The 22327-nt window shown below is 39.3% G+C and overlaps 1 protein-coding gene across 14 annotated transcripts in view; it reads right to left on the bottom strand.

The window, feature by feature from the left end:
* Positions 1-22327, bottom strand: part of TMEM131L (transmembrane 131 like) — a 158986-nt gene that overhangs the window by 22635 nt on the left and 114024 nt on the right. For 8 of the 14 annotated variants that reach the window (XM_082726723.1, XM_082726724.1, XM_082726715.1 and 5 more), the window contains 13 exons: positions 21678-21831; positions 20978-21148; positions 19590-19659; positions 18380-18497; positions 16646-16787; positions 15105-15214; positions 13995-14067; positions 11409-11536; positions 9223-9365; positions 7470-7656; positions 7073-7258; positions 6350-6499; positions 5409-6034 (listed from right to left, as the gene is read on the bottom strand). In XM_082726723.1, coding sequence (XP_082582849.1) covers positions 5409-6034; positions 6350-6499; positions 7073-7258; positions 7470-7656; positions 9223-9365; positions 11409-11536; positions 13995-14067; positions 15105-15214; positions 16646-16787; positions 18380-18497; positions 19590-19659; positions 20978-21148; positions 21678-21831 — 2258 coding nt within the window. Of the gene's footprint in view, positions 1-5408; positions 6035-6349; positions 6500-7072; positions 7259-7469; positions 7657-9174; positions 9366-11408; positions 11537-13994; positions 14068-15104; positions 15215-16645; positions 16788-18379; positions 18498-19589; positions 19660-20977; positions 21149-21677; positions 21832-22327 lie in introns of all 14 variants that reach the window. The other 6 variants (XM_082726721.1, XM_082726722.1, XM_082726725.1 and 3 more) reach the window with 1 other exon arrangement.

Below are 22327 nucleotides of genomic sequence, written 5' to 3'. Positions count from 1 at the left end.
TTACCAGGGGCTGGGGGGAGGAAATATAAATACTTACTGTTTAATGGGTACAGACCTTCTTTTTGGGATGGCAAAAAGGTGCTGAAAATGGATGATGGTAATAGCTGTACAGCACTGTGAATGTGCTTCATGCTGCTGAGCTTTATGGTTACAATGGCAAATTTTATGTTATGTCTATTTTATCACATTTTTTTTTTTTTTAAAGTTGAAGGGGGAGAGGGGCTAAGGACTTGCCTTCTAGTAATGACTACATAGCTAAAATTATTTTCAAAGGAAATCTCAAGCTTCCCGAGCTGCTTCGGTTTCCTGATTTATAAGATGCAAATGCCACCTTCTCTGCCTACTCTGACTGTTACAAAGAGGGAACTGGAGGACATATACATGGAAAGGGCCCCATCAAAAACAAAGGACCTATTTCCGGGCAGGCCCTCTTTCCAAAGTCTGTGCTCACCTGCCCCAGGTGACCAGTGCCTACAAGCTGACAATGACCAGCAGGCCAATCACATGGCAAAAGCTGGTGCAGGTAGAAACTTCACCTGAAAACAATGATTTTTCTCCCCGCTTTCCTTTCAAGTGACTTCACTCATCAGTGTATTTCTTCTTCGATACCCTACTTCAAAATAAAGTCAGATAAACTTCAACCCCACCCCACAGTAACTGGCTTCAGGGTCCTAATAGGAAACAAAGTATTGCAACACCTGCTCCTTTTTTCTTTGAGAATTCCCTTACCATACCTGTGTAGTCTGAGAAAGTTTAGATGACCACAGTACAAAGATTTCACAGCAAAGCAGGCTGCAGGCTCTGGTGAGATGCCCGCCTGATCAGACCTTCCGCAGAGGCTCCAATCTGGCCCTGCTTGGGGCCCTGGGGTGGGGTAGGTCTCTGCCCACAGAATGAAAGCAGTCAAATGCCCTCCAATTCTGAAACTCCTAAGTCGACCTCACTCAAAGCAAGATCCATACATTTTGCCAATAACACTGACAAGTAAGCATACTTTTATTTTGTTAATGGAAAATTGTGTAAGTATTATGTAACTATAAAAACACTGGGAAGGATTAATTCCTCTATGACACAAATTGGGTGTTAAGACACCTACAGAGGAAAATATCCACCATGATGAAGTGGTAAAGGAAAGAGCCAAGAGCCAAGATGATAGGGTCCGAAACAGAAAAATAAATCATAACTAAGGACATCACTTTGGATTTTGCAAACCATACATATGAAACAGAACACATATACTCTCCCCAAAAATGTGCCACTAAATTTCCTAGAATCTTAATTCATGAAAAAATGGATTTCCTTGAGCTTTTATTGGGCCAAGAACAGCACTAAAAGTATTAATCATTAAACTTTCTCAGGAAGGACCTGAACTTAATATCCAATACTGAACTACCCCCCAAAAGTGGTAAAACACAAACTCTTAGTAACGCCTTCCATGGGGCTGGGAATCAGGACCAATTGTAAAAGGAATTCTAACAAGTTCTTCATTAAGTCTTTGACAAATTCTAGCATGACAATATCTAAGAATTTAGAAATTTTGTGGAAGCCAAGCCATGTCATCTTATTAAGCATGATTATTTATGGTGTTATATAATTTTCTCACACCCATCTCACAGAGTCAGTGTTTGAGCCATAAAGATAAAAAAACAAATAAGTGAACTCACCAGAATCCTGCTTAAATTTCTATGGTATCAAATCCAATCAAGTTTATTTTGAGCAAACTGCTAATCTTCAAGTTATTAGTATCTATAAGACAATGAGGCTATATTTTTTAATTTCTCAAATACTGGTATTTCAGAATTTGGAGGTATCTATTGAATGCAGTGAAATCTTTCATGTATTGTTAATTCTAAGACTTAGGGCATTATTAAATTTAAAAGTTTATTATCCTTCACATTAATATAAGCAGAAAGCAAGAAAATAATCTAACTATTCCTCTATTCCTCTTTTGTAATGCTGAGGCCAGCTGCTTATCTTTAGCCTTAATTCCAGAGCTATTAATCTTTAATTATGTGATCAAAATCATACAAATCTAGAATTTTGATTATACAATTAGAAAATAATAAGTAGTTGAAAAAGAGACATATTTAAATGATCATTTACATGACATATAAAGTTTTACTTTTGTCAGATGCTCAAGAGACTCTGGAACACGTAACAAATGTCTGAAAAACTGAACTGTTGTTTGACAGGTGGATGCCAAAAGCAAGTGTGTGAAAACAGAGCTCTGAAGCATCTGTCAACAGACTTCATTTTTATGGGGAATTTTAATTTATGATTTATCACAGGCCTCTCAGAAGAAGGGCAGAGAAAGCACAGGAAAGGGATAAGCACATTTCTGTTACTCAGAAAATATTCTGGGTTTCTCAACCAAAAAAATGAGCAAGTAGCACCAGGCCCACTAATACATGCTTTGGAACGTTTTTTTCTCACACGATATGTTACCTTCAGGAAAAATAAAAAAGCCTCAGAATAGAAGACACAATTCCTCAGGTGCCTCAAGGACATCTGTCAGGTTAATAAAATAACTTCAGGCACTCTTAGGAAACTGACCGCCTGCCCCCCACTTTTTCCAAAGGCAATCTTATCACTGGACTTGTTTCTACCGGAAGATTTGTGTCATTTAGGAGAAATAGCTAGGATGTGGCCAACACGCTGGCTGGTTTCCCCTGAGCAAGATGAAGATCCCCGTTCTGGTGGGGGACACGGAAAATGAAGTGCAAGAACTGAGGATTCCTGCCATCCACTGGGCGAAGTTCAGCTACTAAAGCTGAAGCTATTTTCTTCAGATTCTAGAATGATTTAAAGATGGAAACATGTTTTTCACAAAGTAAAACACTTCTCAAAAAAAAAAAAAAAAAAAAAAAAAAAAAGAACTAAAGCTCAAAGTTGGAAGCGAAAACTTGGAAAGTTCTCATGTATAAACGGCTTCCTCATCCTTGAGCATTCTTCACACATTATGGATTCCCTACCGATTATATATGCCTGTTCACCATCTGCCAGTTTATGACAATGCTTTCCTTTAAAATGTGAAAAAAGAACCCCAGACCCTTGATGTTACTGAAAAAAAAAAAAAAAAAAAGAGAAAGAAAGAAAAAAAAACCTCCTCCATATCCTGCCTTCAAACTATTCCTCTATTCAGTCCTTTCTCATTTTTAAAATTGCCAATTCTTTAAAATGTTTAAATTCTAAAATGATGGCAGGCAATATGTTTAGTTTTTAAACCTCTTTGATATTTCCTAGACTAGTGCTGTGAATGGAAAACAGAACAAAATGCAAGTCAATGAGCGGCTTTCCCTGTGAGGACTCTCCTGCCGACACTTTCATTCTGGAGAGAAACACAGCCCTGTGAATTAGCACCTTTGAATGCGTTGGCCTGAACCTGGTAGGAAGCCAAAGTTCTTTCAACAATTCTTATTTGATCTGATCAACAATCACTCTGACAGCACTTAGCGTGCTACTGATCCCACCAAAGAGCAATTTTAAGAGACTTCGTATGGGGAGATACGTGTTTCCATTTAAAACACAAAGAGCCTAGTAATCTGTGCCGGAGGCGAAGATTCTGGGCAGAACCGCCATCTATGGTGATAAAAGCAAATCCTGTGTTTCTGGACTCCATATTAAGTTTACTCACACTGGCGGAAGTGCTAATACATGGGGTCATCAAGGATCGACTCTGGGCATTAAATATCAGTGTTGGACGGGAAAGTCTCGAAGCACAAATTCAAACCCTCAGACCCACTCCAGGCCTGCAACTCGGGTCCACGCCTCTACATTTCAACCACGATGCAGCAGAAGGTCCGTCCCCCACCATCTGTCCACAATGCCACAGCCATGGTGTTCAGAGCCACATTTATGCAGACAACTCAGGGATGCAATGGATCATAGGAGCACCCCAAACAACTATGATTTTAAGTCTGTGTCAAGGCAGCTGAGGTCAAATACTGTGCTTGGGCCTCAATGGCAGAAAACAAGGAAAAACCCAGTAGGACTCACCACCTAATTTCACCCTTTCACAAAGGTTTTGTGGTCTGGGCCCTACAGAAACAGAATGAGAGGCACCCTGTGTGCCCCACCGTGAAACATGCTTAGACAACGTATGCTAAGATGTCATTTGAAGATCTGGTTGAAAGCATCACTCCGAGTGTGTCCTCCCATGCCCATGCCGAGTGGAGAGAACACAGCGGGGGCGGGAGTGGAGGGGGCACTGGGGGCAGTGTTGACTCGCAGACGGGAATCCGCCTCGAACACACACTGAGGCTGGGGTAATGGTGTGAGCCCGCTGGAACGAGAGGCACCAGGAATACAGGTGCAGCTGCCTAAACCACGTTCCGCTCAGGGCACTCCAGCTTTCTTTCCAACGAGAGAGGTCCTCTTATGGAACACGTACAATTCAGTTTGGGTTTTTAGTTAAATGCCTAAAGCTCATCAGAATTGGCCCATCTATAACACTTTTGTACCTTCTCTCCAATAATAGGGAGCATAAATACAAAGCTATTTATACTTAGATGTTTCAAATAAGAACAAAGGTAACTGGCTTTTCCAGATTAAAAAGTGTCAAAAATCTGACTTTTTAAAAAAAGATTTATTTATTGGGGGGGGGAGGTGCAAAGGGACAGGGAGAGAGAGAATCTCAAGCAGATTCCCACTGAGCATGAAGCCCGACATAGGGCTTGATCCTAAGGTCCTGAGATCATGACTTGAGCCAAAATCAAGAGTCGGGTGCTTAAATGACTGAGCTACCCAAGTGCCCCCCAAATCTTTTAATGGGTGCAGAAGTGTGCGTATTAAAATGGTCAGAATGGCCAAGAAAAATAAGCACCGGCTCTTATGCCAAAGACCAAAAGGGTCAGTTACAGCTTAATGACAATTTTACATGTTTTCTGAGTCTCGTCCTGCTTATGCCTTCACTAACTGTATTTGTTGTGAGAGAACATCTGTCTTCTTTTAACCAAGGGACACAATCAGAGAAGCACCAGAGCCAGGAAACATGAGATGGTAGCAGCTGCTAAATATAGAAAATTGGTAAGTTTTGTTCGGTCAGAAATATTTTATGGGCTGATAAATTTTCACCAAGAGTTTGCAAATCCATGATAGAAAATAATTAAAAACAGCGTTCATATCCTCCCAACAATAAAATACGACATTTACATCACTATCAACATATGTACTAAAAATAAAAAGTAAGCTTCTTTACCCACGACATTCTAAAACTGTGGTGCCTCGTCCTCAACTTCTCATTTTACAAGCCATATTTCAACATTTTTACCTTTGCTAAAACTTCGTGCGTAAACTAAAAATGCAGCATTCGGGATTAAAATTAAAGTCACAGATGAGATCAAATTCTGTAACCAATAGATGGAAGACAAACCAGAAAAAAGAATCATCCAGGAGGATGAAAAGATTACCATTATTTTTCCTGGAAATCTCTGGCAAGTCTGACTGGTATTGAGGTGAATTTCTTGGCAAGTGATTTTCAGGTAGTTTCTTAGAGGTCTTCAGAGGACAGAGCTCTCGTTCCTTGAGCTCAGCTATGTTTTCTGAAATTTTAATGTCCGTTTCCTTAGGAAACATACATGTCTGTATTCCCTCCTTCATGTGACATTCTGAAGAAGTGTTATTGATAACAATTGTGTTTTTCAGTGTGTTTTCCTCTTTATTCAGTAAGTTTTTAGAAAGGGTTAAATTCTTTTGCAGCTCAACGCTGATGCTACTTGCATACTTGAGGCTGATCCAGTTCTCACCCATGACTTCAGTGCACACGTCCTCCTTCGGGGCAGAAAGGGAGCTGCCCAGGGCTGGAGTCTGTTTCTCCTCAGTAGTGGCAATGGCACTGCTGGTGATGGATGGGCTGGGTTTGTGTTTGCTGTAATAGACTGAGCACTTATGCTTCTTCTGAGAATGACCATAGGTAGCTGGGCTCCTCTTTGGGGCGTTCTGGATCCTGCTTTGTGGAGTGTTCACTGGAAGGCAGCTTTTTCCTCTGCCTTTATCGGAGGTGCCGTAGGTATCAAGAAAGTTCTTACAGTTGCTTCTGAATTAAGAAGAAAGACATTTAACAGAAAGCCAAATGGAATCAAACCCTACCCTTCTGGTTCGAGACCCAGGAGAAAGAAGTATATTAAGGGGTCCTAGCTCTCCTTCTTCCAAAGGCCCATGAGTTTAACAAACTAAGTCCGTCTATGAAGTCTATCTTATTGTAAAAACGATTATAGCTGCCACACTGTGACTTCAAGAAAATTTTATGAAGACAAACCTGGAATCAGAGTATTATTTATATTATCTCAAAATCAGAACCGAGTAATATCAAAGGATGAACACACACACATACACACACAAGAATTCTTACTTGTGAGAATGGGAGCTGATTACATCCATCGGATTATTGTTTTGCTGTGAAGATGAGCTAGCATTTTGCCTCTGTCTTGTTTTCATGAATTCCATAAGAATGTACTGTGCTTGTTGGAAGGCTATTAAAATTACACCCAATAGGGACAAACTGAGGAAGAAAGCAAGGAGGTTCATTACTGCATGGTCCTGACCGACATTAAAAAGACCAGCTCTCTTACAGAGGAGCAATGAGTGGTTGATGCAAAAGATCTAAATATAGAGCACTGAATTCCATAAAATGTATCACATCATAATTCTGATGTGAATTAAAGATTTAAAAAGCTCCGAGTTCCTAAAAATGTGCACATTTGTAAGTTTGACATTCCAATTCCATTTTCAAAGGCATTTTCATGATAAAATCACTCCAGAAAGGTCATCCTAGTCTTCCAATCTCAAATTGCCACTGCACCAAGCCAACAGCAGTAACATCCATATTTTCCACTGCGACTACTAAGGGAAGTATAGGGAGCACAATGATCTCTTACACTTCAAGGTCTTGTGACTCTCCTACAGTCTTAAAGCTCATCAGTTACTACTCTACTTCACATATGTTGAGGTTCAAAAAGCCATGTAAATTCCACTCACTTTCACAGTCTTTGAATATGCTGTTTGATGATTCATATGCTTTTTACACCCAAGCAAAATACACTTTCATGCGGCTCTCCTGAAGGTGGTAGCGTACCTGACAAAGAAGACCGTAAGCCTCCAAAACGACTCCTCCCAGCTGGGTCCTGGAACCACATCTGCACACAAGGGCAATAGGTGATGAGGGAGGGTCACATTGAGAGTGAAGCGAAACTCGAGGTCTGCTGCCGTGACAAGCGTCAGCTCGCGGATGACCCAGGAAGAGGTAAAGTCTGGAGTAAACCTGATAAGCAAAGATGCATCTTTATGAACTTAAATTGTTTTAATTTTAGGCACAAAACAAAATAGTTGCAACAGCAGCCATATTTCTTACTTACAATAAACGTTTATATAAAAACAACTTAACATGTCTTACCAATGTAAAAAAAGGTTTTCTTCCCCCACATTATTAAATGCACCACAAAACCTAAATGAGGTTAAAACCCAATGCTTACACAATGCTGATATCCCGGGATGTGTTTGGGGCCAAGGAGAACTGACGACAATCTAGCACTTCGAATCCATAACCTTGGCAATTATATCCATTAATTTTCAGAGATGTCACAGTTATAGGAAGTGGTCCAATATTCTCAACTTTAAAGTTCTTTGTAATAGATAAAATTTGCTTGCTGTCTTTCAGTTCTAGTGAGGACAAAAAGTGATATTTAGTATGTATGAACTGCAAAAATTTATTTCAGAATAATTTACTGAATCAACATTTACTGAATCAATAAACCATGACCTATATTATTAAAATGTGAAAAAAAAATTCAATGTAAGCTCAAAGTATGACTTCTAATTTCTAGAACAGTCATAGATTCTCTTAACACTACCAGGATACAATTAAAAACATTTAACAAGTTAAGATTTTTCTTAAGTTAAAAGACCTTCCTAGGTACCAAAAGTAATTAGAATTTCTTCTTTGTTCTTGTACTTATTAAAAGTTAAGGTTACAAGTTTATTCTTCTCAGAAGTCAAGTAACTGGGATACCCCTAGACACCATGCACGCTTCACTCCTGGGATCCTCATACTGAACAGGGACTGGTTAAGGGCACAGGTCTGTGCTTCTAGAAACACAGTTCAAATACCCACTACATTCAGAGGGTAAGTCACTAAGTCCCTGCAACAAAGTGAGACCATATTTTATATGGAAAGTTTAAAAAAAAAATTAGCACAATTTTAAATTATTCCTATAAATTTATAACCTGCAATCTTTTCCATATAACAACTAAAATTTTATCTAGGTCTGTAGTTTTTATAATTTTCCTTAGTATCATCTTTCAAGGTCAACTCTAAATTACTGAATGAATGAATAAAAAAGTAAATACTCTGAATTTTGAACACAAAAGGTCAATAAATCTTTTCAAACTCAATGCTCAATTAGCAGAGTTTTCTTAAAAAAGAAATTCCCATCAGGCATTAGACAGTGCTACAAACTATCTAATACTTTCACCAACCAGCTTTCTCCATAGGATGCATGGTGTTACACTAAAATGTTTTCAGTGTGTTCCAGAAATTCAAGATAATAATAGGAAAACAAGGAATTTACCAAAAACATTTTACATCTATTGTTTGATTTTTGTCTTGGTTCCTGAGGAAGTTCTTGAAACTAATATAACTATTTTAGAAGCATTTGCTTTAAATACATGCACAATTTGGAAATTTCTAATGCAATGTTTAGATAAGTTTCCAAATCTGCAATGTCTAATACAGTAGTCACTAGATATACATGGCTAAAATTAAAATTAAGTAAATTTAACAGCTCACACCAGCGATATTTTTTTTATATGCTCATTAACCACACATCTCTGCTGTCCTGGGTGACACAGATAAGGAGAATTTGCACTACTGCATAAATTCTACCAGTTAGCAGATCTTTAACTCTTCTTTAACTCTTCTTGACATGATTTTTTTTTTTATGAAGATGTAGCTGATAATCAAACTGACATTTCATGCTATTTATCTTAAATATCTATCACTATGCTGATGATTTAGCAATTATACTTCTTACCTAGGTATCATTTAAGTTGGATCAAATATCTAAGGCTATTTTTCTAAGTAGTACTAGCCTATCATATATGCTCATATGTTCGCCTGATTTAATTATCTGTATCAATGCCATGAATTAACTGTCAATTATGGAATCCTTTTGCCCTTGCCTTTAGCACCAAGCCTTCCCCATTGGAGGGCTACGCGCATGAACTCACGTCGCCGGCAATCCATCAGCGTGGACTCAGGCACCTTGAATCGGAGTGAACCTCCTGCACCTGGAAGCCTTCCACCCACTTTCAGTAACTCTCTGGCTCCGAACCCTTCCACAGCAATCATGTCAATAACCGTCAAGTTATTCCTATTCGGGCAACACATAGAAACACAAAGGCATTACAATAGAATCACAAGACACAGTGTATTTAGACTTAAACATTCCTTGCTGACACAAACAGTTGTATCGTTGTGAAAGAGGAAATTAGTTTAAATAGTGTGTTACCTCTGGCTATCTCCTGGAATTAGAGGGTGTCCATGGGCAATGGAAGCTGCCTGAGCACCAGGAAGGGTGAGGCTGCCCACAGCAAGAACTAGTCAACGCTCTTCATCACCAGGAATGCAAAGCCGTGTTTTCTAATAATCAGCTACCAGGGTGGTGACTGGACTTCCAAGAGGGAAAAAGAAAAAAAAAAACTGGGGGGGGGGACCCTGAAAAATTGGAGACCTCTGAGAAATATTACCAAATTTAGACTAACTGACCAAAAGTGCTTATGAGTGAATGAAGGAGTTTATACTGTAATCGTGACTATAGGAAATTCTGCTTTTGGGATAACTTTAGAAGTAGAATCCTACTGTTTCTATTGAACCAAAGATTTATAATGTCTCCCCATAAATAACCTATATCTACTCGAGTTCTTAGTCATCAAACACAAATTCAGACTAGCTTTGCCTTCTCAGTAACTCAAAGCATGACTGCTAGGACATAAAAAGTTAAATGGACAGATGTTTAAATGATGCAGACTAGAGTGAAAGCCAGTCCTCATTAACATAAATACTGTAGAAGCAGAGAAGGAATTCATGCCTAATTATGCAAAATACACCAATATCTTTGTATTTTTTTTTAAGAATTTATTTATTTGACAGAGAGTGAGAGAAGGAGAGAGAGCACAAGTGGGGGGAGCAGCAGATGGAGAGGGGGAAGCAAGCTCCCTGCTGAGCAGGGAGCCCAATGCGGGACTCGAACCCAGGATCCTGAGATTATGACCTGAGCCAAAGGCAGCGGCTTAACCCACTGAGCCACCCAGGTGCCCCAATATCTTTGTATCTTTACCTAAAGAATTAACAATCTTCCACCATTAAAAAGGCTTTAAGTTATGTTATGCTATTGTCTATAGAAAAATACTATCAATACAGAAACATCAAAAATAAATTAAGTACTCTAAATAATTTAGACTTTTCAAAGCCAAGAGAGTTTAACCTGGGATGAGGTAAAGTTGATCTCTACACTTCCCCGGACCTTAAAGAAGAATGGGTTTAAAATGAAAGACACTACAGGGCATGAGAAGTTAAAATGCTTAACAGAACACACTCCTTTAAAAACTTTAGTACATTTTCCTTTTTCAGGGCACTCACTTGTAGAAAAAAATCATGTGATATATTAAAGGAAGCTCAGAATATGAAAGTCTTTGCCTGCTGATACTAGAAAAGCTTTAAAAAGAAACTAAAATGTCATTTATTAAAAATTGGACCTCTCACCAATGCAGAGAACATCAACACAGATCTGTATTTACTGTAAATTTTTGAAAGAAGACTCTCAATACAGACTACCTAAAGATGAAAAAGATTAAACAATGAAAAACTTCAGGTGCTTAAATCAGTTAGCAACCTCTGTCATTTAAAAGAAAGAAAAAGAAGTTTTAAAAAGCCAATGGGCTCAATAATCCTTAGTCCATTGTCCTTTGGGGTTACAGAAATTGCACAAGCAAGGCAGCTATGAGAGTGGAGTAAATCCAAACACTGTGAAATGAAAACATACACAGTAGTGTTTCAATTACTTTTCCAAGCTAAGGTCAGAGGTGTGTGTGTGTGTGTGTGTGTGTGTGTGTGTGTGTGTGTGTGTTCTGCCCTTGGAGACTGCAACAGAGGAGATGGTAAGCAAAATACATTGTGACTCTTGGGGAGAAGGGCATGCGGCCTCCACCTTACAAGGCCAGAGGCCCCACCGAAGTAAGCACAGAGCCTCAGGCAGCCTTTACTCTTCCTGACTTGCAACATGGCCTCATCCCTACCCTCCTGACTAAGAGACTAATGTCAGCCCTTAACTAAAGAGACTATGGATTCTTGAGATGAGACTTGGATGCATGAAGGGATGGGAAAGAAATGGGCTCCGGGATGGGGAAACACCTACCGGATTAGTATGAGTGATGTAACTTTCCCATAGTCAGCTGGCATGAACACAACACCGACCCTTTTCATCTCCAGAGGCTGCAAATGTAAGTGGAGGATACCAGCCCTGGACTCTTCAGAATGCATGCCCTGCAAATTTAATACGTGCAAGTCAGTGAATCCTGTAAGACAAGCTTCTGTCTACATGCATTTTTGAGGATGACCATGACGGCTCTTCTTTTAATGTCCAATGAGACTACCCCCATCGACCTACTCAGCTTGTTTATCCTGAGAGCTCACACCAAGAAGCAGCTCTCGAACCACAGCTGAGAAGTGGAGGAAGAGGCTGCAGGACAACTGGCCACGGATGTCCAAAAGGGGATTTGCTTCCTGGCTCAGAGGGGACTTGTGGCCAGAAGCAGCATTCTCTGCCAAGATGCTCTGACTGTAACACATCCCTCGGAAAACAGAACAAACAGCCCCTGCTTGAACGCTACGGGGAGCGGACCAGATACCTCTCTGCTGCTGGACACCCCCACATTTCTCTTTCATACTGAGCTTCAGTTTATACAGAAACCATCTTTTATTACATTCGGTCTCTGCACTCAGGAGAAAGATCTCTCTTCACATCCTCCTTGACTTTCCCCAAGATTAACTCTGACCAGATCTTGTGTTCTGAATTTAGCATCCAAGATTGAGTTCTTCATTATTTTTCTTCTTTCCACTGCTTTCCCCAGCTCCTTTTCACTAAAAACAATTTATTAGTTTCTTAGGGCTACAATCACACATCTGCACGGTAACAATGTATTCTTCATTTTTCAATGTGTTTTATCCTGAAACTGCTGCTGGCATGTCCCCATGCTATCTGAGGGAAGAAATAGTGGGTACTTGGTTCGTGTCCATTAGAATTATAAACTTCATGAGGGAAGAAACCTGGCTTTACATAGATTTAATATAAATATTGGATAAAAAGCTGCTGATTTTTAGTATTAAAACTCTAATAAAAACATTCTTTATTAAATAGTTCTTATATGCTGGGCACGAGAATATGATAAGGTCTCTAAGATGCTGAACATTCCATAAACCTTACTGAATCTTCTAGCATTATTGAAAGCAAGAGAGAGGAGGCTATAGAGAGGTTAAGGAATCTGCTCAGGGTCACATAGCAAGCCCATGTTATGACCCTGGGTACGGAATCCTGACTGTGCAATTCCCTCTGCTTTTCACTAAAGGCATTACATTTCTAAAAGCACACCAACATCATAAAAACACGAGCCTTTCTTTACATGACAGAGTTCAAATAAGAATTTTGAGTTAAACTTCTAAGTGTCTCAAAGGCATTCTTATTATTCTTGATGGTAATAGAGACCTTGATGGCAAAAGGTGTGCCTTTTGTTTCCTTGGGGAACCTTTGATAACAGATGGAAAACAAATGAGTTGCAGCATTTGTTCAAATCTGAACAGAACATTTATATGTAAAAGAAATTTGGCATTATTTTTGGAATTGTAAATTATGTATGGTTCAACCCCTGGGGCAAAAGATGTCTTAGTATTTTGGACAAATTTACCTCCCAATGGCTCTGGGAGACTGCTCGGTGGAAAAGAGAATGAGAGGGAATGAGCACTGGCAGGCTTGCTAACAAAAACAAGACCGTGCTGCCGCCTAGACCACTTACAAAAAGAAAGAACATTTGCTGTAATGTATTTCCTATTTTAAGTTTCTGTTAAAAATCCACTTAAAAACTTGCTTTGATGAGTTTTAACTCTGAGTTGGAGGTTATCTGTTTTCCCTCTTTCTGTTATCCAAGTTCACCTAGAGCCAACAGTGTATCTTCAGAGGGTTAAGTGCAGAGAAAGAAGCAAATACCCAAGGCATTTAAATATGTGTGTGTTAGAAATATAGTTGTGTGCCTATGTGTGCTTGCGTGTGTGTTTGTACTCATTTAACAGATGCTCTGTGTCTGACTTGATCTCACACATAAGATACTTGTAAGGAAAACACTCAGGTCCGTACAAAGAGCCACGGAACTGCTGAGTGGAAACTAAGAAACAAGGCTGCCAAGTCCCCAGACAACATCCTCACCATGTGACATGTTTACTCCTCCTCCTAAGTACTTGTGCAAGACCTCATGAGTGCCCAGGGGCTTAAGTATTTCAGAGAAATCCTTTTTTACAGATGAGGTGAACATCACAGAAACTGGGTGACTTGCTAAAAACATGAAGCCAGTTTGGTGGGAGAAGATTTTTTTAAGTGTATTTTTACCTTATGCGGCCCTAAAAAAAACTGGATGGGGAATCTAAAAGAATTGTAAATTCCCGGGTTTCAAGTTTTATGGTTTTCTACATAGCCCTGATTCAATTGTTATTTCTTCAGTCACATGAATCCAAACTATCAAATTAAAATGATTTACAGGCTAACATGAACCGTGCAGCTCCTGCTGCAGTCGTTAATTGGAAAAATCTGCTATGTATGCTTAATGTCTAGAATATAAAAATAAGAGAGCTGCATATATTATTTAAAGACACTTGAAACACAAATCAGTAAAGCCCATACACTATGTGTATAGTTTGTTTAGCATTCCTTTGCTATTTAAAGAGGACATCCTACCCGGTAAGGGCAAGCTTTGGTGAGCTGGAATTCACCAGTTGTGAAATTAATCATCTGCATATCGGTGCCAAACCTATAAAGAGAAAAAACGTTTGAAATAGCATTCAGATTGCCAATAAAAGAAAGACTAAGATGTGTGCACATACACCTATTATGTGAGCCCACCTATTTGCATACACAATTCACCCCGTCCTGGCACTACCATGTCCCACCCCCGGAACTGTACCTGGTGTAATGGGAGTGCTCAATAAATATTCATGAATGAATGACTTTGGCAGCACAGAAAGTAAAGAAGCATGTGGTAAAAAAAGTTCTAAATATGAAGCATTTTTTTTCTCCAAATGGTCCATTCGGAACCTGACAGGAAGTGACTCTCAACCAAGGAAAATTTTATCTCCCAGGGGATAACTGGCAGTACCTGGAGACATTTTTGTTTACCACAGCTGGGGAGGTCCTACTGGCACCTCTTGGGGAGAAGCCAAGGGAGCTCCTAAACATCCTCTGAAACACAGGACAGCCCCCCTCCCCCAAACAGAAAATCATCTTGTCCAAAATGTCAGCAGTGCTGAAATTGAGAAACCCTGGGATCAGAGTAGGTTCTACTAAGCCAAGGAAAAATAACATTCTAAGTGAAACTGTGATTGCTTCGTAAAAATCACGTAGGATGTGAATATCTAACATCTTTCAAGACATGAATGAAAAGGATTATCATCTTTTCTTTTTTAATGCTCGATTAAAATGTACTAACACCCTACACCCATTTTCTTGAATTGCCCAGAGATCATTGTGATTTAGATTCTACATTTTAGGAGTATATGTGGGAAAATCACAGTTGTAAAGATTCCCTGGTCAAAGAAAATAGTATCTGCTCGGAATTAGCCTTGACATAGTAACAGTGAAGCTGCCACATGGTGCCACATGCTGACAAAGGGAAGTGGCCATTTCCATTGAGGCCTATGCCCCGAGGAGGTGGGGATCCAGGTACCAGGATTAATACAGTTTACACCCACATACAGGTTCCAGGTGAAAAATGTGAAGGACCTGGAATAATCCTGAGTTATAACAGCATTTCCCAAACCCTGTCAGAAAGTCTTCTACCAGGCGCTTTACCATTTATGGAGCAGACGCACTGCAGCCTCAGGCTTAGGATACAAGGAGAGAGGCAGGAGCTGCATGGAGACTGGCCAAGAGGAAGGATTCTTCACCACAAAGTACTTCACCTAGATATGGGGAAAGGCAAATCAAAACCCAGAGAAGGACAAGGCATTGCCCCTGAAATAAGCCTGCAAAAAATTCATAACCTGAATCTGTTCACGAGGCACCATCATGTAAATCAAATCGAGGGACATTTTAGAAAATAAAGAGCCTGCCCACTTCAACCACGTCTCTGCTATGAAAGACAACAAAAGGTTCAGGAAGACTACAGGTGACAAAAAAGACACGATTACACAATTCAAGATCCTGAACTGGATCCTGAACTGGCGGGAAAAAACAAAACAAAACAAAAAACATACCATAAAGTATGTGAGTGGGATAACTGGGAAAATCTGAATATTGACTGCAGACCAGGTAACATTATGCTGATTGATGTCACATTTTCTGATTCTGATAATTACACTCTGGCAGGTGGGAAGATGCTCCTGTCCTCAGGAAAATCCCATGGAAGTGGAGCTAAGAGGGGCACAGCATCTGATACTCTCAAATGGCTCACAAAAGTGCGTGTGGTATGTATGTGCAGAGCGAGAAAAGCAATGATAAAGCAAATGTGGCAAACATAGAAAACTGTGAATCCTGATGAAGCATGATCGGGAGTTCTTGGTACTATTCTGGAAACTTTTAAGTTGAAATGGTTTAAAAATGAACATCTTTTTGAGAGTCTTCAGATGCCACCCCTAAGAAACCCAGTGAGTGCCTCACAGCGTGGAAATTATCACCCAGACCACATGTGACGCAGGCAGCTCTTTGGCAGTGAGACGGGGGATGCACATGGAAGCCTGCTGCTGTCCCTTCATCGCCTGGGCCTTCCTCTGGGCCTCCCTGGCTCCTTGAGGGAGACACACACGAGGGAGGGAGTCGGCACACTAAGGACAGAGAGCAACGTGATGGTGGAGAAATGACTTAAGGAAAAAAAAAAAAAGGCACCTGGGTGGCTCAATCAGTTAAGCATCTGCCTTCGGCTTAGGTCATGATCCCAGGGTCCTGGGATCGAGCCCAGCATCAGGCTCTCTGCTCATCAGGAAGCCGACTTCTCCCCATGTCTGCTGCTCCCCCTGCTTGCGCGTGCTCTTTCCCTCCCTCTCTGACAAATAAATAAATAAAATCTTAAAAAATAAATTTAAAATAAAAAAAATAAAGTCTTAAAAAAAGATTTATTCTGTTCATAGTTGGACACTTTCTTGGCAGATAGATTTTGAATTGAAAACAAATTTCAGAAAGTGTATTTGTTTCATGCATTTTCAGTCTGTTTCGACTTTTACTCGTTTTGTTCTTGTGGTATCTCCCTACTAAATGCACTAAAAAGCTTACGTGTGCCACTTAAAATGAATTTAAATTATCTTTGGTTCTGGGACAGTTTTCTCAAGGTGGAAAGACTGGTAACTCAAGAACCCAAGAGCTGAGGCGTCCCTGACAAGGAGACCCGCGACCCTCACCACGGTGCTCCTCAGGGCAGTTGCGCTGAAGTTTAACACCAGGCTGGGCTCTGCAATCAAACGAGGCAGAAGGAAAACAAAGGGTTCTGACTCCTTGGATTTCTTCAAGCGGCCAAATCGAGTCATTCCTAAAACAGTCCTCCTGTGTAATTCATAAAGAAAGAAATTACTTTGAAAAATCATTTTGACATAGGAAAAAAATAAAATCACTAAATACCAATCCCACTAAAAGGATCAAGGGTTCTTGGTGGGGGAAAACAGGGCTTATTCTGAGTCTGGGGAAGAGAAAGTACAAAATGATCCTGAAACATCCTGTCTTACTGGAAAGCAAGGGAATGCTCAAAGAATGAATGGTAAGAATGTTTAAGGACCCACAAGGTAGCCTAAAGGGGCTCTCACTGGCCAAATCTGGGACAACTTAGCAGCAGAAATAATAATTGTGGTAGATGGTACTAATGAATAAAGAATCCACAGGGATGCTCAAAAAGAATGTAGAATGAACAAAATAATTAGAAACATCACCATTTTGCAGCCATCACTCTAACAACGAATGAATACGCACAAGAATTATCAGTGACATGTTCTTAGGGAACAGGAAATTTATCATTTTAAATTATCATAGCATGTATTACTTATTAATTACTTATTAAAGGAAAAATCCATCTATAATGGAGAGAGCTCTGTCACACATACAATGGGGAGTGTCAAGTGATTCAACTTATCACCAATAGTGGGACAAATTGACATTATGTCCTTTCAGAGACTAACCAAGTAGTCAACACTCTTCCCCAAAACTGTTTAATGTGAGTGTAAACTTGAAGAAACAATTCGCAAAACCCACAGTGCTGAAGGTTCTATAAGACAACTGGCTAAGACTCTCTCTAAAGTGCCAACATTATGAAATTGAAGAAGGGGGGGCAAAGAAACATATCTAAAGAAAATTAAGAAAACATGGGCGCCTGGGTGGCTCAGTGGGTTAGGCCGCTGCCTTCGGTTCAGGTCATGATCTCAGGGTCCTGGGATCGAGTCCCACATCGGGCTCTCTGCTCAGCAGGGAGCCTGCTTCCTCCTCTCTCTCTGCCTGCCTCTCTGCCTACTTGTGATCTCTCTCTGTCAAATAAATAAATAAAATCTTAAAAAAAAAAAAGAAAGAAAATTAAGAAAACATGACCAAATGCAATACATGACCCTTAAATGGGTCCTGGATTTTAAAAAAGGAATAAGAAAAAGACAGCTATAATGGATATTTGTGGGTCAAACAGAGAAATCTGAATACAGATTGTGTAACTAGGTAATTTGACTGTATCAATGTTAAATTTGTGGGGTATATAATGGTAGTGTAGTTCTACATAGGAGGATATTCTCCTGAGGAAATAAAATATTTTCTAATAAACTACTGAGGGTTGAAGTACGATAATGTGCAGCTTACTTTCAAATGACTGAGCAAAAAGAAAACGTGTGTGTGTGTGGGTGTATACAAAGATACAGAGGCCGAGAGAGAAATAAAACAAGAGTGGTAAAATGTGAACAATGGCTGAATCCAGATGAAGAATATTTGAGTATTCACAGCACTACAGTTGCAACATTTCTGAGGCTGGAAATTTGTCAAAATAAAAGGCCGAAGAGAAATACTAATTACTGAAAACTCAGTCATGCAATTTCAATAAAGTACTACGCAGTAGTATCCTCTTCCCCAACCCAGTGCTGAAGGAAAAGTGAACACAGAAGACATACTTGCAGCCGTCACCAGTTTTAAATTTCTTCCATCTTTCATACAATTTATTGGCAAATTCTGAATCCACGTCCCAGGTAGACTGATCCAGAGAAAGACTCCCTTCCCAATTAGGATTTTCTACAAGTTAGATCAGATGTAATATTTAGATGTACAGGAAATGCAGTTCAGTTAGGAAAGAACGCTGTCAAACTTCTCAAACTGAGAGGACTGCCAAGCAAATCAACGCCCACCCCTTTCCTCTGACTGGTTTACTAGGAGTCCCTCTAACCCAATGGTAGATGATATATCAAATCAAATAAACATGTATAAAACAAAACTAAATAGAATTATGTAAAGGTAATAACATAAAAGACACATGGCTCATGAATACAGCCTGAAACAAGTTAAAATTATTCTTAGAACATTTTTAACAGCTTTCAGTCTAACAGGCTAAACTGCTTCTCTGTAAACAGAGCTGGTCATCACCCAAGTGTTTCGGTTTCTATGATCAGTGCTGCTGGACCAACGGCAGTCCTCCTAAAGAAGGGCACAGACTAAGGGCTGGGCCTGAAGAAGGTGCGTGTTTATATTTACAACCTGGCCTCCCATTCACCTCGCTCTCTCTGCTTATCTATTCTGTCTGATCTGTGCTAAAGATCGTACCAGGATGAACAAGTGGGAATCTCCCCAAAGACATCTTGTACTGTACTATAACAGTCTCTTTACATTAAATATTTTAATCAACCAGAAGGCAGGAAAAGGCTTAGAAAGAGCTTCTATATCAGCCCAGTGCATTTCAGTCCCATACCACAACTAGCACTGCCTGCGAGATGTTTAGGCTCCTATAACTAAAGTCTTCAAATGCAACCCCAACAGGTTATTTTTACTAACTTGTCAGCCCTTTTATAACAGAACCAGAACCTTTCATTTTTTTCCTGAATACAAGGTTGCTGTGACCATCAAATTATGTGTATGGGAAAAAAATCCCTTAAACAAAAAATCCAAGCTCTTGAAGGGGACATTATTTACCCAAGTACCTTGGGGGATTTTTTGGAGGATTCTTAACAATTTCAAGTCATTCTGTGAATCATCATGCTCTTTAAGAATAAAATATGATAAAATTATGTTTACAGTATTGATTATTCCATCTACAAATGCTGTTTTTCCTCACTACTTCCCACCCAGCCCCAAACTAGATTTCTACAGAAAGCCTAAGGGCAAAATACTTACCTGTTTTTGATTTTCCCATGAAATAATGCATGCCACAATGTGCTATCACTTCAAAACCCAGACTCCCTTCCTAGATTGAAAAGTAATATATGAATAACTTAAAACACAACACTAAACATAAAAAACCTAATGCACTCAAATGCGAAGCAGACAATGGCCTCCACCTTGGCGAATTTCTCTTTAACAGGAAGCCAAACAACAAGAAAGTGAATTCTTGGCTTCCCTTCTGCTTGAATGAAAGTTGTGAACTCCCTCTTATAGGAAGGATCACGGTAGGGGATTCTGCACAGACATCAATGCCCACAGTGTCAATCCTTGGGTCCCAAAAACACAAAGGTGCCTTCTGAAGTAGAGGTTAATTTCAGGACACTCCTGATAGGTTTTTCTGTTTTTGTTTTTTAACTGTAATCTTCTGAAAAGCAGTATACCAATCTATAGTAACTCCTAAGCCACTTGGGACATTTAAACTGATGTTTCACTTCTTACAGGTTGGGAAAGCACAGACTTGCTACTCCAAATATACGTGAAACCTGCCTCCTCCCTCCCACAAGTAGCTCTTCTTAAAATGCGACTCTTGATTGGAAAAGGGAAGTTTCTAAGAAATCTCCCCTGCTTGAAATACAGATGAATGGAATTAACCTGACATCTTGTGTAGTTTAAGGTCCTACCTATAAGCCTGTAGCTAAGCATGAGGCATTTCTACCTATGAAACACCAATGCTAATAAGTGAGAAAAATCATAAAGATGGTTGCATGAATGTCTCATAGTGAAAAATTAGAACCCAGAGTTATACAGTAAGAGCTTGGATCAAAAAGAAGCAATAACAGTAACCAAATGAAAATAAATAAACATTAAGAAAAAAAATGAGACATGTTTAAGATAAGATCTAAATTAAATAGGCTTACCCAGGTTTTAGAAAGCATTTAAATTGAGAACCTTTCAGGTTTTAGGTTTGGCCCACTAAAGAAATGCAAGGATTACAAGCAACAGGGAGTCACTTACCAGAGGCCTAACTAAAGCATTTAACCATCTAGTTTGCTTCAATTCATTGCTGATATGCAATAAAAGCTCAACTGTGCCTTCTATACCAAGCATATATTCCTTGCTCTTCAAATTTTGGAAACAAATGAAAATGATATTTATCTATTTGTATTATCTTATTTTATTCAAAAACCTCAAATTACTTTATAAAAAAGAGAAACTTTTTCCAAATAAAGAGTTCCTATCTAAACAACTGACCATCTAAAAATGGCCTGGTACTACCCTTCAAAATTCTTAGATAGACTTAGAGAACATAAACTTAACTCTGCCAATAAAACCCAAGCACTGTTAAGTTCACAGACAGTAATTATTACGAAAGTTATAACACATAGGGTTATAAATAATACCTTGGATGGGGCTGAGTAAATCTGTAGAGGTATTGCAAAAACAGCACCTATATTTGTAGTCAAAAACACATTGGTGAATAGGTTTATGGCAATGTCTTTAACAGCAAGTTTCAAAGAAAATATATTCCAACAGCCTGGAGGTAGAAATAAAGGGCCAGTGAAATTCAGAATCTAAAAGGAAAAAAAGTAAGAGAAATTACTTTTCCTAACACTAATTATGATTAAGATCCTTAGAAAGCGTGATTACTAAAGTTCTTCTGTACTTTTAAAAATATAATCTTACTAATTTCCAGGTCAAAGACTGAAATTTTTTTTATACAAATGACAGGTTTTAAATGTTTTATATGCTACTATTTTTAAAATTCACGAAAGCGATCTTGAAATTTTCATGTGTGGTATTTTGAAAAAGTTTACTGTCATTAATTAAGCTTACTTTTAATAAATATAATCTTTTTAGTATAAGCTATACATTGTAATCTTTTTGAACAATGCTAAGAGCAAATATCATTTCAGAATATATCTTGAACAACAGTTTAAAAAAATAGAGATCCCAGAAGTAATTCTGAAAACATTAAAAGAAAAATACCTGCTTTAAAAATCAGAAGTAAAATGGTATTTTATAAATATTAATTCCACAGCATCTGACCTTATACAAAGCTTCAAATGGGATAAAACCTGGATAAAAAAATGCCATTCATACCTTTACAACATGCTTGGTCTCCTTGGAAACAAACACATCTTTTAATACAACACTGCGGTCAAAATGGTTGAGGTACCACATTGACCAAACTCCCGAGGTGTTCTCGTGAGCCTCTATGTAAAACTGGGTTGCAGAGGAGTCCATTCTAAAATACCTGTGAACACAGGACATGCATGCCATCAGCCCGGAGTGTGAGATGGCCATTAGCATTCACCATGCCTCAGAGTGCAGAAAGAAGAGCATCATAGAATGTCAGAGAATAAAGGTCAGGAGTGCTAGGAAACAAGCTTCGAGATGGCCTTCTTCAACTTTCATGCCCACAAGGGGAGCACCCAAAGGCCAGAGGATAAGGGAGCAGGCCAGGACCAGACCAGCTCATGGAGGCCGCCAGGGCAAAGCCAGGACCCAAAGGCACAGTCTCTTCCTTTTCCCACACCTGGCTCCCTGGCCCAGGACCTGTGCCTCAAACTGAACCATCCGTTTCCTTTCTCCCATTCTGCAGCCAGGCCCCCAACTGCTTGTTAGCAAGGTTAATGCATGGAAGGCAAGTCCCAAGAGAGAGTATCATACACATCTTATGAGTCACATTTTCAAATTCCTGTGAGATGAAAGTAAACAAATGAGCATATGATTTGAGGGAAAGTGGAATC

The sequence above is a fragment of the Mustela nivalis genome (assembly GCF_964662115.1).
Source record: "Mustela nivalis genome assembly, chromosome: 4".
Lineage (NCBI taxonomy): Eukaryota > Metazoa > Chordata > Mammalia > Carnivora > Mustelidae > Mustela > Mustela nivalis.
The sequence above is the reverse complement of the archived record's forward strand: the minus strand, read 5'-3'. Positions and strand labels throughout refer to the sequence as shown.